The 16,214-nt window shown below is 46.1% G+C and overlaps 1 protein-coding gene and 1 pseudogene across 1 annotated transcript; both read left to right on the top strand.

The window, feature by feature from the left end:
• Positions 1 to 409: 409 nt before the first annotated feature.
• Positions 410 to 6,066, top strand: LOC129861241 (MRG/MORF4L-binding protein-like). Its single transcript, XM_055932482.1, has 5 exons — positions 410 to 665; positions 2,708 to 2,829; positions 2,951 to 3,032; positions 3,333 to 3,407; positions 4,802 to 6,066. The coding sequence occupies exons 1-5, from the start codon at positions 530 to 532 to the stop codon at positions 5,002 to 5,004; spliced, it is 618 nt and encodes a 205-aa protein (XP_055788457.1). The 5' UTR covers positions 410 to 529; the 3' UTR covers positions 5,005 to 6,066.
• A 3,975-nt stretch (positions 6,067 to 10,041) lies between these two features.
• On the top strand, positions 10,042 to 13,149 carry LOC129860323 (elongation factor 1-alpha 2-like; annotated as a pseudogene).
• Positions 13,150 to 16,214: the final 3,065 nt, after the last annotated feature.

The raw sequence follows: 16,214 nt of genomic DNA, 5'->3' as shown, positions 1-16,214 counted from the left end.
TTGAATAAGAGTTTAAATGTGATAGGAAAGCATCCAACAGGAAAGTATGATTATTGCCAGGAAACAGAGACAGTGGAGCAGGTAGCCCTCACACAAAATAGATGTTGTGTTGGCAGCTGCAGAGAAGTACTTGGGGGTACGATATTTTACTTCAGAAGAGTTGCAGGGTGTGTTGAGTGGTCATGTTCCATCCTCTCAGGCCGTTGGTCTGCGGTAGGGTCAGATAGGGTTAAAGTAGTGGAATAAGGTGGTGGGTTTTAATGTGTGTAGGGTTAGATGGTAGGGCAATATATACATATATTTTATTCATTTTTATTTTTCCCGTTTCCCGTTTCCAATTTCTGTATCACAAAGTGTAATGGAGCTATACTATAATTCAGTAGGGGGCGGTAATGCAACATATTGAATTCCCACCGCCATTAACGTAATCGAAGAAGAAGACAGGCTGCTGTGGTGTTTCTTGTGTTCATTTGGGTCAGTTGTTAAAATCTTTGATTGCAGTGTTTTGTTATTGGAGAAGGACAACAGCATGGGGGAAGCCGAGCTTGTTCCAGCTGACGGTAAACAAGCAGAGTCGGGCATCAGTACCATCGAAGACTCGGTCGTATGGAGTCAAGAAGTCGAGGTGTGCCTGTTCCATGCAATGCTAGGTCACAAACCCGTAGGTAAGAATATAACGTTGGCTAGCTAGCTAACGAGCTAGTGTGTTAATCGTGTAGGCCTGAAAATCCCCGGGCTGTAGTGGAGACCCGACGCGGAGGACGAAAGCCAGCCACCCATAACAAGTTAGCTAGCCAGCTATTCATATATAGTCAGACAATTACACATATCAATGAACTCCCACAGTTCTTGACCATTTTAGGGGTGGGTATAATTTGTGGAACGTTCCAACAGGAATTTGTTCCAAAAACTTCGTAAACAACAAGGTTGCCAACAAACAATGCATACAAAGTTGTATAGCGGCAAAACAAGACACCGGGTAGGGGATGGGCTATTTCATTAAGTTTTTCCCTCACCATGTTTATTCCGAAAAATGTCTGTCCCCACTCTGGTAGCCTATGGACAAACATTAAGAATAAACTACGTGGTGAGTTGATGCCTATTCGGCAGATAGTTAGCTAGGTGAATCAATCATGCTACTTTGTTGGAACGTTACACAAATTATACCCACCCCCATTTTAGCTTGTTGTCAAACGTTGCATGTTTTTGTCTTAAAGTGTTGGCCAAATTTATTCAAGGAGGTGGCTAGCTAACTTGTTACTGAGCTGACATAAATCTGGAAATCCTAACACAAGCAGCTTCTTGTGACAAATTCAAGTGTAACGTTGTCTTTTTTTTTTTTTTTTTTTGCATGCTGTTAACTACTGTAGTATCAAATTGTATTAGTCACGTACACAGTTTACTGCAGGTTTAAAAGGTGCAGTAAAATCTTTGCTAACTCCATCAACATTGCGGTAGAATAATCAATAATAGTCAAATAAAAAAATAACCATTAATAGAAGTAGTATCCATGGTAATAGCGTGATGTGTATTATTATAATAAATAAACCAGCTAGCTAGCTTGCTACCCTATATTTACTTTTGTAAATATACTTTTGTGAATTGCACATAACGTTCGCTAATAATGCAGCATCATTATCCGTTGTCGGATTGTCATCCTAAATCAAATCAAAATCAAAATGTTTTTATCACTTGCGCCGAATAGCGTGAAATGCTTAGCTACAAGCCCTTAACCAACAGTGCAGTTCAGTAGAGTTAAGAAAATATTTACCATATAAACTAAAGTAGAAAAAAAGTAACACAATAACATAACGAGGTTATATACAGGTGGTACCGGTACTGAGTCAGTGTGGAGACTATATACAGGTGGTACCTGTACTGAGTCGGTGTGGAGACTATATACAGGTGGTACCTGTACTGAGTCAGTGTGGAGACTATATACAGGTGGTACCTGTACTGAGTCAGTGTGGAGACTATATACAGGTGGTACCTGTACTGAGTCAGTGTGGAGACTATATACAGGGGGTACCTGTACAGAGTCGGTGTGGAGACTATATACAGGGGGTACCTGTACAGAGTCGGTGTGGAGACTATATAAAGGGAGTACTGGTACAGAGTCAGTGTGGAGACTATATAAAGGGAGTACTGGTACAGAGTCAGTGTGGAGACTATATACAGGGGGTACTGGTACAGAGTCAGTGTGGAGACTATATACAGTGGGTACCTGTATAGAGTCAGTGTGGAGACTATATACAGTGGGTACCTGTATAGAGTCAGTGTGGAGACTATATACAGGGGGTACCGGTACTCAGTCAGTGTGGAGACTATATACAGGGGTACCTGTACAGAGTCAGTGTGCTGGGGTACAGGCTAGTTGAGGTAATTGTACATGTAGGTAGGGGTGAAGTGACTATGCATAGATAATAAACAGCGAGTAGCAGCAGTGTAAAAATAAATGGAGGGGTTTCGGGGGTGTCAATGTAAATAGTCCAGGTGGCCATTTGATTAATTGTTCAGCAGTGTTATGGCTAGGGGGTAGAAGCTGTTAAGGAGCTTTTTGGTCCTAGACTTGGCGCTCTGGTACTGCTTGCTGTGCTGTAGCAGAGAGAACAGGGTGACTGGAGTCTTTGACAAATGTTATTTGTATTTACTTTTTGTTCCTCAAACTTTTTGAAGACGTAGCTTTACATACTTATTTTCTCTGCAGGGGTAAATCGCCACTTTCACATGATCTGCATCCGGGATAAATTCAGTCAGAATATTGGGAGGCAAGTGTCATCAAAGGTGATCTGGGACCACCTGGGAACTATGTATGACATGTTAGCCTTGGTGAGTAGAGCATCTTAATCTTTCTCTGGCCGTTTGAAATAGAATGTTATAGATTCAGTCAGCCGCTATCTTTCCTCTCTAATTTAACACTGAATACTGTCACACATTCTGTCCACTGCAGCATGAGTCAGAAATATTGCCATTTCCCAACTCAGAGAAGAGCTTCAATCTTCCAGAGGAGATGATTCAAGAAGTAAAAGAAGGTAAACCCTCTCTCTTCAGAATCCACCATACTTACAAAAATGCTGAGCTACTAGAAAGTCCATATTTAGCTTGAGGACAGAAATTAGCTGCTATGCTAAATTTGTTACAACGCATCTTTTCTCAAGTTTACTGAGACATTCGTTTTTTTTGTACATTGTCCCTGTTCAAAGAAACGTAATAAATACAAATGTATACATCTCTCTTCCATCTGACTGTACATAAAATGTATGCACACATGACTATAAGACGCTGTTAGACTGCTAAATTACATATTATTATATTATTCCTGCCCTGAACAGGTAAACTGGTGTCTGAGGACGACATGAAAGACGAGTTGAAAGAAGAACGAGACTCCCCAGCCACACATGAAGAAGGTTCTCTCTCTCATTCAATTACATCACCTCGTGTGCTCCTCCTCTTTCTATCTGATGTGAGCCTTATTTGGACTACGTCCGTACATATCTTCTCCTCTGTGGCACACAAAGCGGAATCCCTAACTCTGGTCACTTGGCTGGTTTTAAAGGTCTGAGTCCCTGTATGGCTGCTGGCCAGGATTTTGAGAGGTATGGACAGAAGAACTCGTTTGCTCTGTTCCAAAACTCCAGCTTGACCTCGGTATAGAACAGATCAGAACCAGAGGTTCTTTAGAGTGACCGCCCGCCTAGTGCACAGAAAATGTGCGTCTGTCTTTATTTCAGTTTCTCTCTTTCTCTCCTTGTTAACTTAGGTTTGAGAACATTTTCAAGAATGGCATGTCCATTTTTTAAAATGTATAATTCTATATTGTTTTGATGGAGTTTTATGACTTAAAAGATATAAAGAAGATAGAATGGCAAGCTTCAAATGGGCTGTGATCTTCAACCGGCTTTTTCGCTCTTCTGCCATTCCTTTCTTTATACTATTTGAATGTCATTTGTCTGTTGAACTCAGCTCTGGTCCTCTGTATCCTCCACTGTGACTCTGCTCTAAGGTTCATGATATTCCCATTGGATGTACACAGCAAACACTAGCCTATCGCCGGACACTAGAATAACAACTGGTTTAATTTGACTCTATCATACCCTACAAAGTCACAGTCACTGTAGCAGCAGTCACTTACTGTTTTCTTCACTGATCTGAGAGAACAGTCACTGCCTCCACTGATCTGAGAGAACAGTCACTGCCTCGTCCTTCACTGATCTGAGAGAACAGTCACTGCCTCCACTGATCTGAGAGAGCAGTCACTGCCTCCTCCTCCACTGATATGAGAGAGCAGTCACTGCCGCCTCCTTCACTGATCTGAGAGAACAGTCACTGCCTCCTCCTTCACTGATCTGAGAGAACAGTCACTGCCTCCTCCTTCACTGATCTGAGAGAGCAGTCACTGCCTCCTCCTTCACTGATCTGAGAGAGCAGTCACTGCCTCCTCCTTCACTGATCTGAGAGAGCAGTCACTGCCGCCTCCTTCACTGATCTGAGAGAGCAGTCACTGCCGCCTCCTTCACTGATCTGAGAGAGCAGTCACTGCCGCCTCCACTGATCTGAGAGAACAGTCACTGCCTCCTTCACTGTTCTGAGAGAACAGTCACTGCCTCCTTCACTGATCTGAGAGAACAGTCACTGCCTCCTTCACTGTTCTGAGAGAGGATCTAAAGCATTTGGTTTCACGGGTCAACTTTCAGAACTTGGACTGAGTGATGCAGAATCTTTTGAACCTTCAATCATTTCCAAAACCCCTCTCCCTTTACCTGACAACTCAATCTTTTATTTCTCTCCTCCTCTCTCTCAGGCAGCAACTCCTCGGTGAAGATGACAGAGAGGGTCATCAGCAAAGACAAGGAGAGAGAGAGAGACAGAGAGAAGGGTTCCACTGAGGGCGGCCCGGGGAAGGAGGCAGCAGACAAGAGGAAGAGGAATCGTGCCACTGAGAAGGTGCTCAACTCCAGCAGCAACCCCTCCAGCCCCGGTGGAGCCAAGCGGAGAAGGACGTAGGCCAAGCCACCAGTAGGCACCCTCAAGATATCAGCCACTGCAGAGAGCAGGAGAGCCCAGGGGGAGGAGGAGAGACCTGGGACTGGAGAGACTCATCTGTGAAGCCTGGAAGGGGGAGAGACCTGGGACTGGAGAGACTCATCTGTGAAGCCTGGAGGGAAACGGGAGGGAGGGGGAGAGAGTGGCGTTTGAGTCAGACAATAGAGAAGCTATTTGGACAATGCAGAATTTGTGCACAGGTATCCAGGAGACGAAATGAAGAACTTTCAGCCCCACAGAAGCTGCAATTTTAGACTTATGTTATGTTCTCAGAACGTCTAGAAAGATGTAGCACACAATCTCTGAAAACAACACCGCAATAGCAATGTGATGACAAAACTGAATCGTATTGGTCATGATTATCAATATACTGTCACAGCAGCGGAGGTTTTTGAACAGTCCCCTCCCTCCAGTCCTCAGCTCTGGATGAGAGGCCAGCAGCCATCTTTAGTAATATTGACACGATTCAATCAGACACGTATCAATGAATCGGCTCTGACATCAGAATAAGTGTAATGGTTCTAGTGCTTGTGTTATTGTGAAGTTATCCTGTTTGGCTTTGAGAAACGCAGGACTACTAAATCACAGCAATACACTGTTACCGGCTGGATGCTTGCGCTAATTGTCTTTTTTGTTGTTGTGTGTTCTGATTTGTTACAAGTGGTTGTAAACACATGCATAGAGCGTAGCGTACCTCGTCCAGCTCTTCCAGTAACTGCCAACCAGATTGTTATTGTACCTCATCTGTATGAAATGTAGTTGCCATTTGTGCAAGATGTCGGTCATTGTCCCCTTTTTTCTACAGTCATAGTCTTATGTATTTTGTCCTTGGGGATTATTGAATGTGCATGTTTTGGTAATTGCTAAAAATATTTTTTGGTCCGTGTCAAGGACAGACTTTTCCGAATATAATAAACATGTGTAGCTATAGTCTCCATCCATTTGAGATTATTTTTTTAATGTCTATTTATTGGACATGTAACATTTTTAAGGCCTATGTCCCATTAAATTAGTTTCGACGAAGTTTGTGACTGGTTCATTAATTCAACAAACCGTGTATTCTAATGGAGTGTGATGATTTGCAGCATTTGTTCATTAAAATCCCGTTGGGCTGAACTTCCCGGTGCCTACTCGGGAGACAATTACTAAGCAACATGTCTGTGTTTGTGTTAAGCCAGTATCTCTCAGTGATATGTCAGTGACTATGTACTCTCTGGCGACACATGTATCTTTGATACCCAATCACCTTGCAGCAGAACTTCTAAGTAGCTTTGTCAGTCTAGTTGATGACGCTCTAACTGCAGCGCTCCATACCAGTGTAATTAGTCGATACTAATTCAACTCTTATGGCTGATAAGGATTACTTTACTAACACTGTTTTTGAGTTACTTCCCAGTATGATATCTGGGATCAGCCCACCTCTTTCCATTCTTGCTGTCCGGTTCCCCGTCTAGTTGCTTCACGCACACACACCACACACTGAGCTGCTGCCGACAAGTGCCTCACTGCAGGCTGTGCCTTTCCCTCCATCCTACTGCACCCAAAGGAGGAGGAGGGGGTACCGACACCGAGTGGGCAGCGTTGCCCGATTCTGCTACAGGTAAGATGCCGTACAATATGGGTATACCTGCCTTTCAGGGCTCGCTGTTCAGGGGTGTATTGAGAGCTGCCATGTCTTCTCTTGTGTTTTAATTTTTTTAAAGATGAGTATAACATTTGGAATGCCTAGTTGAAATGCTCAAATATCTTCGTCCAATAAGACTAGAACATGCAAATTCTGATGTCTGTTATTGTGCAATGATGTTTTAAAAAATAAATACATAATTGCTTTTGATGACAGTTCCAGCCTTAAGATCATCTGAGGCCACTGACACATGAGCCTGTTTACCATCTTGCATGATTTCTTAACCTCAAAACGTCCTGATATGACCTACTGCACAGCCAAATGAGGTTTAGGAGCACTGCGCTATCCATGGAATATGAAAGACATTATCACCAACATCAGTTTTAATGCTACGTAAAATATCTCCGAGCCTGTTTGATACGTGGTAACTTCGGTATTGAAAAACACAAGCTGTTTTACTAGTAGTTTGTGAGATCTCAGTGAATAAATCTATACCTTGATTAAACATTTTGTAACATTTTATATGCTCAATGTAGCAATAAACTGTAGCCAGTGGACTAGTCAGGGGATAGACTGTAGTCAGGGAAAAGAGCGTAGTCGGGATAGACTGTAGTCAGGGGATAGACTGTAGCCAGTGGATAGACTGTAGTCAGGGGATAGACTGTAGTCAGGGGATAGACTGTAGTCAGGGGATAAACTGTAGTCAGGGGATAGACTGTAGTCAGGGGATAAACTGTAGTCAGGGGATAAACTGTAGCCAGGGGATAGACTGTAGTCAGGGGATAGACTGTAGTCAGGGAATAGACTGTAGTCGGGATAGACTGTAGTCAGGGGATAGACTGTAGTCAGGGGATAGACTGTAGTCAGGGGATAGACTGTAGTCAGGGGATAGACTGTATCCAGGGGATAGACTGTAGTCAGGTGATAGACTGTAGTCAGGGGATAGACTGTAGCCAGGGGATAGACTGTAGTCAGGGGATAGACTGTAGTCAGGGAATAGACTGTAGTCAGGGGATAGACTGTAGTCAGGGAATAGACTGTAGTCGGGATAGACTGTAGTCAGGGGATAGACTGTAGTCAGGATAGACTGTAGTCAGGATAGACTGTAATCAGTGGATAGACTGTAGTCAGGGGATAGACTGTAGCCAGGGGATAGACTGTAGTCAGTGGATAGACTGTAGTCAGGGGATAGACTGTAGTCAGGGGATAAACTGTAGTCAGGGGATAAACTGTAGTCAGGGGATAGACTGTAGTCAGGGGATAGACTGTAGCCAGGGGATAGACTAGTCAGGGGATAGACTGTAGTCAGGGGATAGACTGTAGTCAGGGGATAGACTGTAGTCAGGGGATAGACTGTAGTCAGGGGATAGACTGTAGTCAGGGGATAGACTAGTCAGGGGATAGACTGTAGTCAGGGGATAGACTGTAGTCAGGGGATAGACTGTAGTCAGGATAGACTGTAGTCAGTGGATAGACTGTAGTCAGGGGATAGACTGTAGTCAGGGGATAGACTGTAGCCAGGGGATAGACTGTAGTCAGGGGATAAACTGTAGTCAGGGGATAGACTAGTCAGGGGATAGACTGTAGTCAGGGAATAAACTGTAGCCAGGGGATAGACTGTAGTCAGGGGATAGACTGTAGCCAGGGAATAGACTGTAGTCAGGGAATAGACTGTATCCAGGGGATAGACTGTAGTCAGGGGATAAACTGTAGTCAGGGGATAGACTGTAGTCAGGGGATAGACTGTAGCCAGGGGATAGACTGTAGTCAGGGGATAGACTGTAGTCAGGGGATAGACTGTAGTCAGGGGATAAACTGTAGTCAGGGGATAGACTGTAGTCAGGGAATAAACTGTAGCCAGGGGATAGACTGTAGTCAGGGGATAAACTGTAGTCAGGGAATAAACTGTAGTCAGGGGATAGACTGTAGTCAGGGAAAAGAGCGTAGTCGGGATAGACTGTAGTCAGGGGATAGACTGTAGTCGGGATAGACTGTAGTCAGGGGATAGACTGTAGTCAGGAGATAGACTGTAGTCAGGGGATAGACTGTAGTCAGGGGATAGACTGTAGTCAGGTAATAGACTGTAGTCAGTGGATAGACTGTAGTCAGGGGATAGACTGTAGTCAGGTAATAGACTGTAGTCAGTGGATAGACTGTAGTCAGGGGATAGACTGTAGTCAGGGGATAGACTGTAGTCAGGGGATAGACTGTAGCCAGGGAATAGACTGTAGTCAGGGGATAGACTGTAGTCAGGGGATAAACTGTAGTCAGGGGATAGACTGTAGTCAGGGGATAGACTGTAGTCAGGGGATAGACTGTAGTCAGTGGATAGACTGTAGTCAGGGGATAAACTGTAGTCAGGGGATAGACTGTAGTCAGGGGATAAACTGTAGTCAGGGGATAAACTGTAGCCAGGGGATAGACTGTAGTCAGGGGATAGACTGTAGTCAGGGGATAGACTGTAGTCAGGGGATAGACTGTAGCCAGGGAATAAACTGTAGCCAGGGAATAGACTGTAGTCAGGGGATAGACTGTAGTCAGGGGATAGACTGTAGTCAGGGGATAGACTGTAGTCAGTGGATAGACTGTAGTCAGGGGATAGACTGTAGTCAGGGGATAGACTGTAGTCAGGGGATAGACTGTAGTCAGTGGATAGACTGTAGTCAGGGAATAGACTGTAGTCAGGGGATAGACTGTAGTCAGGGGATAGACTGTAGTCAGGGGATAGACTGTAGCCAGGGGATAGACTGTAGTCAGTGGATAGACTGTAGTCAGGGAATAGACTGTAGTCAGGGGATAGACTGTAGTCAGGGGATAGACTGTAGTCAGGGGATAGACTGTAGTCAGGGAATAGACTGTAGTCAGGGGATAGACTGTAGTCAGGGAATAGACTGTAGTCAGGGGATAGACTGTAGTCAGGATAGACTGTAGTCAGGGGATAGACTGTAGTCAGGGAATAGACTGTAGTCAGGGGATAGACTGTAGTCAGGGGATAGACTGTAGTCAGGGGATAAACTGTAGTCAGGGGATAGACTGTAGTCAGGGGATAGACTGTAGTCAGGGGATAGACTGTAGTCAGGGGATAGACTGTAGTCAGGGGATAGACTGTAGTCAGGGGATAGACTGTAGCCAGGGGATAGACTGTAGTCAGGGGATAGACTGTAGTCAGGGGATAGACTGTAGTCAGGGGATAGACTGTAGTCAGGGGATAGACTGTAGTCAGGGGATAGACTGTAGCCAGTGGATAGACTGTAGTCAGGGAATAAACGGTAGCCAGGATATAGACTGTAATAAATAATTTCTCTATTATAACTGAGGTGTTTCTCATTCTAACTGTTAATATACAGTATATTTACCTTATCTCTCTGCACTAGATGGGAAGAGGCTCCTTCAAGTATGCATGGGTGCTGGACAAGCTGAAGACAGAGTGTGAGCGGGGCATCACCATAGAGACATATATCCCTGTGGATGCCCCAGGGCACAGAAACTTCATCAACAACATGATCACGGGGACCTCCCAGGTAAGTAGGGACATCTCAGGTAAGTAGGGACATCTCAGGTAAGTAGGGACATCTCAGGTAAGTAGGGACATCTCAGGTAAGTAGGGACATCTCAGGTAAGTAGGGACATCTCAGGTAAGTAGGGACATCTCAGGTAAGTAGGGACATCTCAGGTAAGTAAGGACATCTCAGGTAAGGAGGGACATCTCAGGTAAGTAGGGACATCTCAGGTAAGTAGGGACATCTCAGGTAAGGAGGGACATCTCAGGTAAGGAGGGACATCTCAGGTAAGGAGGGACATCTCAGGTAAGGAGGGACATCTCAGGTAAGGAGGGACATCTCAGGTAAGTAGGGACATCTCAGGTAAGGAGGGACATCTCAGGTAAGGAGGGACATCTCAGGTAAGGAGGGACATCTCAGGTAAGTAGGGACATCTCAGGTAAGTAGGGACATCTCAGGTAAGTAGGGACATCTCAGGTAAGTAGGGACATCTCAGGTAAGTAGGGACTTCTCAGGTAAGGAGGGACATCTCAGGTAAGGAGGGACATCTCAGGTAAGGAGGGACATCTCAGGTAAGGAGGGACATCTCAGGTAAGGAGGGACATCTCAGGTAAGGAGGGACATCTCAGGTAAGGAGGGACATCTCAGGTAAGGAGGGACATCTCAGGTAAGGAGGGACATCTCAGGTAAGTAGGGACATCTCAGGTAAGGAGGATGAAACCTTCTAATCTAAATGTTACCATTCCTCAACGTAACCCGTCATCGATTCCTTAATTGTTAACCATTACAACAAGCAACGCAAACCAACACAGTATTCCCACTGATGAACGGTCCAAAAATGTTCCCATTCCTGCTGTGTTGTGTTGTGCAGGCGGACGGTGCCACGTAGATCGTGGCAGCTGGAGTGAGAGAGTTTGAGGCAGGCATCTCCAAGAACGGTCAGACGAGGGAGCATGCCCTCCTGGTCTACACCCTCGGGTCCAGTAACTCATTGTAGGGGTCAACAAGATGGCCTACACCCTGGGGTCCAGTAACTCATTGTAGGGGTCAACAAGATGGCCTACACCCTGGGGTCCAGTAACTCATTGTAGGGGTCAACAAGATGGCCTACACCCTGGGGGTCCAGTAACTCATTGTAGGGGTCAACAAGATGGCCTACACCCTGGGGGTCCAGTATCTCATAGTAGGGGTCAACAAGATGGCCTACACCCTGGGGGTCCAGTAACTCATTGTAGGGGTCAATAAGATGGCCTACACCCTGGGGGTCCAGTAACTCATTGTAGGGGTCAACAAGATGGCCTACACCCTGGGGGTCCAGTAACTCATTGTAGGGGTCAACAAGATGGCCTACACCCTGGGGGTCCAGTACCTCATTGTAGTGGTCAACAAGATGGCCTACACCCTGGGGGTCCAGTAACTCATTGTAGGGGTCAACAAGATGGCCTATACCCTGGGGGTCCAGTAACTCATAGTAGGGGTCAACAAGATGGCCTACACCCTGGGGGTCCAGTATCTCATTGTAGGGGTCAACAAGATGGCCTAAGCCCTGGGGGTCCAGTAACTCATTGTAGGGGTAAACAAGATGGCCTACACCCTGGGGGTCCAGTAACTCATTGTAGGGGTCAACAAGATGGCCTACACCCTGGGGTCCAGTAACTCATTGTAGGGGTCAACAAGACGGCCTACACCCTGGGGGTCCAGTAACTCATTGTAGGGGTCAACAAGATGGCCTACACCCTGGGGGTCCAGTACCTCATTGTAGGGGTCAACAAGATGGCCTAAGCCCTGGGGGTCCAGTAACTCATTGTAGGGGTCAATAAGATGGCCTACACACTGGGGGTCCAGTAACTCATTGTAGGGGTCAACAAGATGGCCTACACCCTGGGGGTCCAGTAACTCATTGTAGGGGTCAACAAGATGGCCTACACCCTGGGGGTCCAGTAACTCATTGTAGGGGTCAACAAGATGGCCTACACCCTGGGGGTCCAGTAACTAATTGTAGGGGTCAACAAGATGGCCTAAGCCCTGGGGGTCCAGTAACTCATTGTAGGGGTAAACAAGATGGCCTATACCCTGGGGGTCCAGTAACTCATTGTAGGGGTCAACAAGATGGCCTACACCCTGGGGTCCAGTAACTCATTGTAGGGGTCAACAAGACGGCCTACACCCTGGGGATCCAGTAACTCATTGTAGGGGTCAACAAGATGGCCTACACCCTGGGGGTCCAGTACCTCATTGTAGGGGTCAACAAGATGGCCTAAGCCCTGGGGGTCCAGTAACTCATTGTAGGGGTCAATAAGATGGCCTACACACTGGGGGTCCAGTAACTCATTGTAGGGGTCAACAAGATGGCCTACACCCTGGGGGTCCAGTAACTCATTGTAGGGGTCAACAAGATGGCCTACACCCTGGGGGTCCAGTAACTCATTGTAGGGGTCAACAAGATGGCCTACACCCTGGGGGTCCAGTAACTAATTGTAGGGGTCAACAAGATGGCCTACAGTGAGAAGAGTTATGATGTGATGGTGGTCAGAGCCTACATCGTGAAGATCAGTTACAACCCCAACGCTGTGCCCTTCAATCTCCTGTTGGCATGGGGACAACATGCTGGAGCCCTCCCCCAACGTGAGTATCTTCTTTTGGCCTGAATATCATCACATTGTTTAGCATTCAAAATAGATGTGTTCTTTCTCAAAGCTTTAGTGCCACGATGCCCCTGGACACTGTGTAGTTCCTCAACTCTCCACCAGAGGTCCTCATGTCCATATAAAAGGCATTTACCTGTTGCTCAATCAACTGATGCACAAATTCAGCACCCAGATGTCCATGTTGTTACTCTGTCCAGATGCACTTGGTTCAAAGGCTGGAAGCTGGACAGACGGGAGCACCATGTCAACGGGGTGAGTCTGCTAGAGGCTCTGGATACCGACGGCCTACAGACAATCCCCTCACTTGCCCACGCAGGACGTCTACAAGATATGAGGTAGGGTTACTACTCTAACACTAAACAAGAGTAATATTCTCACAAACAACATCAACAGCACAGAGAACTAATACGTGATGTAACATATTGCCTTATTACTTCAGAAGAGTGATGACTAGAAGTCTCTCTTTTGTTTCACAGGAATTGGAATGCCACCAGTGGGGTCAAGTGGAGAGTGGTGTCCTCAGGACCCAAGAGGCTGCTGGGTTCACAGCTCAGGTCAGGGTCAAAGCTCATCCCTCTGGACATCTCAGACAGATACTGTACTAAAGCCTGGTAGAGGTTCTTCATTTACATATTCATTTTCTCTCTCTTTTCTGTCTCTCTCTCTCTCTGTGTGTGTGTGTGTGTGTGTGTGTGTGTGTGTGTGTGTGTGTGTCAAGTGATTATCCTGAACCACCCTGGTAATATCAGTGCAGTCTACTCCTCGGCCACTGACTCCCACATCGCCTGTAGGTTTACTAAGCTCAAAGTGAAGATAGACCCCCGCACGGGGAAGAAGCTGGAAGTCAACCCCAATTCCATGAAGTCTGGGGACGCTGCCATTGTAGAGATGGTTCCTGGGAAGCCCACGTGGGTGGAGAGCTTCTCCAAATACCCTCCACTGGGAGAGTATTTACACCTTGTAACCCTAACTAACATCCACTGTCCTCAGACATCTAGTGGTCCCCTGTAGCTCAGTTGGTTGAGCATGGCGTTTAAAACACCAGGATAGTGGGACCACTCGTATATAAAATAGGTGCACGGATGACTGTAAGTCGCGTTTGGATAAAAGCGTCTGCTAAATGGGATTTATTATGATATAGTTATCATATTTACCTCACTCTTCAAGACTTGCCTGGCTAGCTGCCTTCTGATTCCTTCACGTCCATCTGCGGCCCATGTGTGGTCAATTCATTGGCTATAATCAAATCTCAGGGACTGACGTACTTATAAGAATCACCCTTTTGTGTGTGAAGCTGGCATGCCGTCTTCCACATCTTGCTCTAGTTCCATAAGGGTGGCTGTTTTGGTTACACACAAACAGACAAGTCACTGAGCTAAAGCCCCCCCTTGGACAGACATCTGGTTCTTCTGAAACTCTCTCTCTCTCTGATGAATGTTTGTAACATAGATGCACTCTTTACCCATTACACAGTCCAGGGAGAGGCTTTGTTGATTTCTCTGGCCCTGATTTTGATTGAGAATATTTGTTAGAGGTTCTGTGTGCAATCAATGGAGGAAATAATTGCATGTGTTTTTGAAGCGTGAAATCCTCTGTGACACCACTAGGCCCTGGCCTCCCATGTGTGCTGGGCCCAGAATGGCAGAGTGAGGGAGTATTGTTTGTGAGTGCTACACAGGTACAGGCCTCCTTTTCCATGGTTACGTTTCAACAGGCCTGCTTAGTATCAGAGAACTCATGCAAGATGAGCAGAATACTGAAACAACATCAAATACTAAGAATGAGGAGCCAATAGAATCCTTGTGAGATGTTAAACAACATTATGAAACACTGTTTCACTGTGTGTGCCTGCATGAAAACACCAGCTGTTCCGGAAGACTGTGTGATCGCGCTCTCCGTAGCCGATGTGAGTAAGACCTTTAAACAGGTCAACATTCACAAGGCTGCAGGGCCAGACGGATTACCAGGACGTGTACTCCGAGCATGCGCTGACCAACTGGCAAGTGTATTCACTGACATATTTTTCACTGTCTTTTTACTGTTGTTTTAATTTATTTACTTATCTATTGTTCACCTAATACCTATTTTTTACTTAAATTGCATCGTTGGTTAGGGCCTGTAAGTAAGCATTTCACTGTAAGGTCTACACCTGTTGTATTTAAGTGAAGTGACAAATCAACTTTGATTGGATTTTCCCAAGAACACTAATGTAACCTGCCTAAATGACTACCGACCCGTAGCACTCGCGTCTGTAGCCATGAAGTGCTTTGAAAGGCTGTTCATGGCTCACATCAACACCATTATCCCAGAAAACCTAGACCCACTCCAATTTGCATACCGCCTCAACAGATCCACAGATGATGCAATCTCTATTGCACTCCACACTGCCCTTTCCCACCTGGACAAAATGAACACCTATGTGAGAATGCTATTCATTGACTACAGCTCAGCGTTCAACACCATAGTGCCTTCCAAGCTCATCACTAAGCTCAGGACCCTGGGACTGAACACCTCCATCTGCAACTGGATCCTGGACTTCCTGACGGGACGCCCCCAGGTGGTGAGGGTAGGTAACAACACATCCGCAACACTGATCCTCAACACTGGGACCCCTCACGGGTGCGTGCTCAGTCCCCTCCTGTACTCCCTGTTCACTCATGACTGCATGGCCAGGCACGACTCAAACACCATCATCAAGTTTGCCGATGACACAACAGTGGTAGGCCTGATCATCGACAAAGATGAGACAGCCTATAGGGAGGAGGTCAGAGACCTGGTCGTGTGGTGCCAGGACAACAACCTCTTCCTTAACGTGAAAAAGACAAAGGAGATGATTGTGGACAACAGGAAAATGAGGACAGAGCACGCCCCCATTCTCATCGACGGGGCTGTAGTGGAACAGGTTGAGAGCTTCATGTTCCTTGGTGTCCACATCACCAACAAAGTAACATGGTTCTATCACACTAAGACAGTCGTGAAGAGGGCACGACAAAGCCTATCCCCCTCAGGAGAGGGGGGTAGCGACGTCCCAAGGATTCTGGATAGCACAGACCTACTGGCAAGATCACCAAGTCAGCCCAGAAGGTCACCAAGTCAGCCCAGACCGCTCATAACCCTTACCTAACCCTAACCCTTTTAAATGTAAACTTCAATGTGGTGTGCCCTCAAGTCAGCCCAGATAACTCAGATGATCAAATTTAATTTAATTTAATTTAATTTACGTCATTTAGCAGACGCTCTTATCCAGAGCGACTTACAAATTGGAAAGTTCATACATATTCATCCTGGTCCCCCCATGGGAATTGAACCCTGGACCCCCGTGGGAATTGAACCCACAACCCTGGCGTTGCAAGCACCATGCTCTACCAACTGAGCCACACGGGAGCAGGGAGAGGCTTT

This window comes from Salvelinus fontinalis, chromosome 8, assembly GCF_029448725.1.
Source record: "Salvelinus fontinalis isolate EN_2023a chromosome 8, ASM2944872v1, whole genome shotgun sequence".
Classification (NCBI taxonomy): Eukaryota; Metazoa; Chordata; class Actinopteri; order Salmoniformes; family Salmonidae; genus Salvelinus; species Salvelinus fontinalis.
This window is presented reverse-complemented; position numbering and strand designations above follow the sequence as displayed.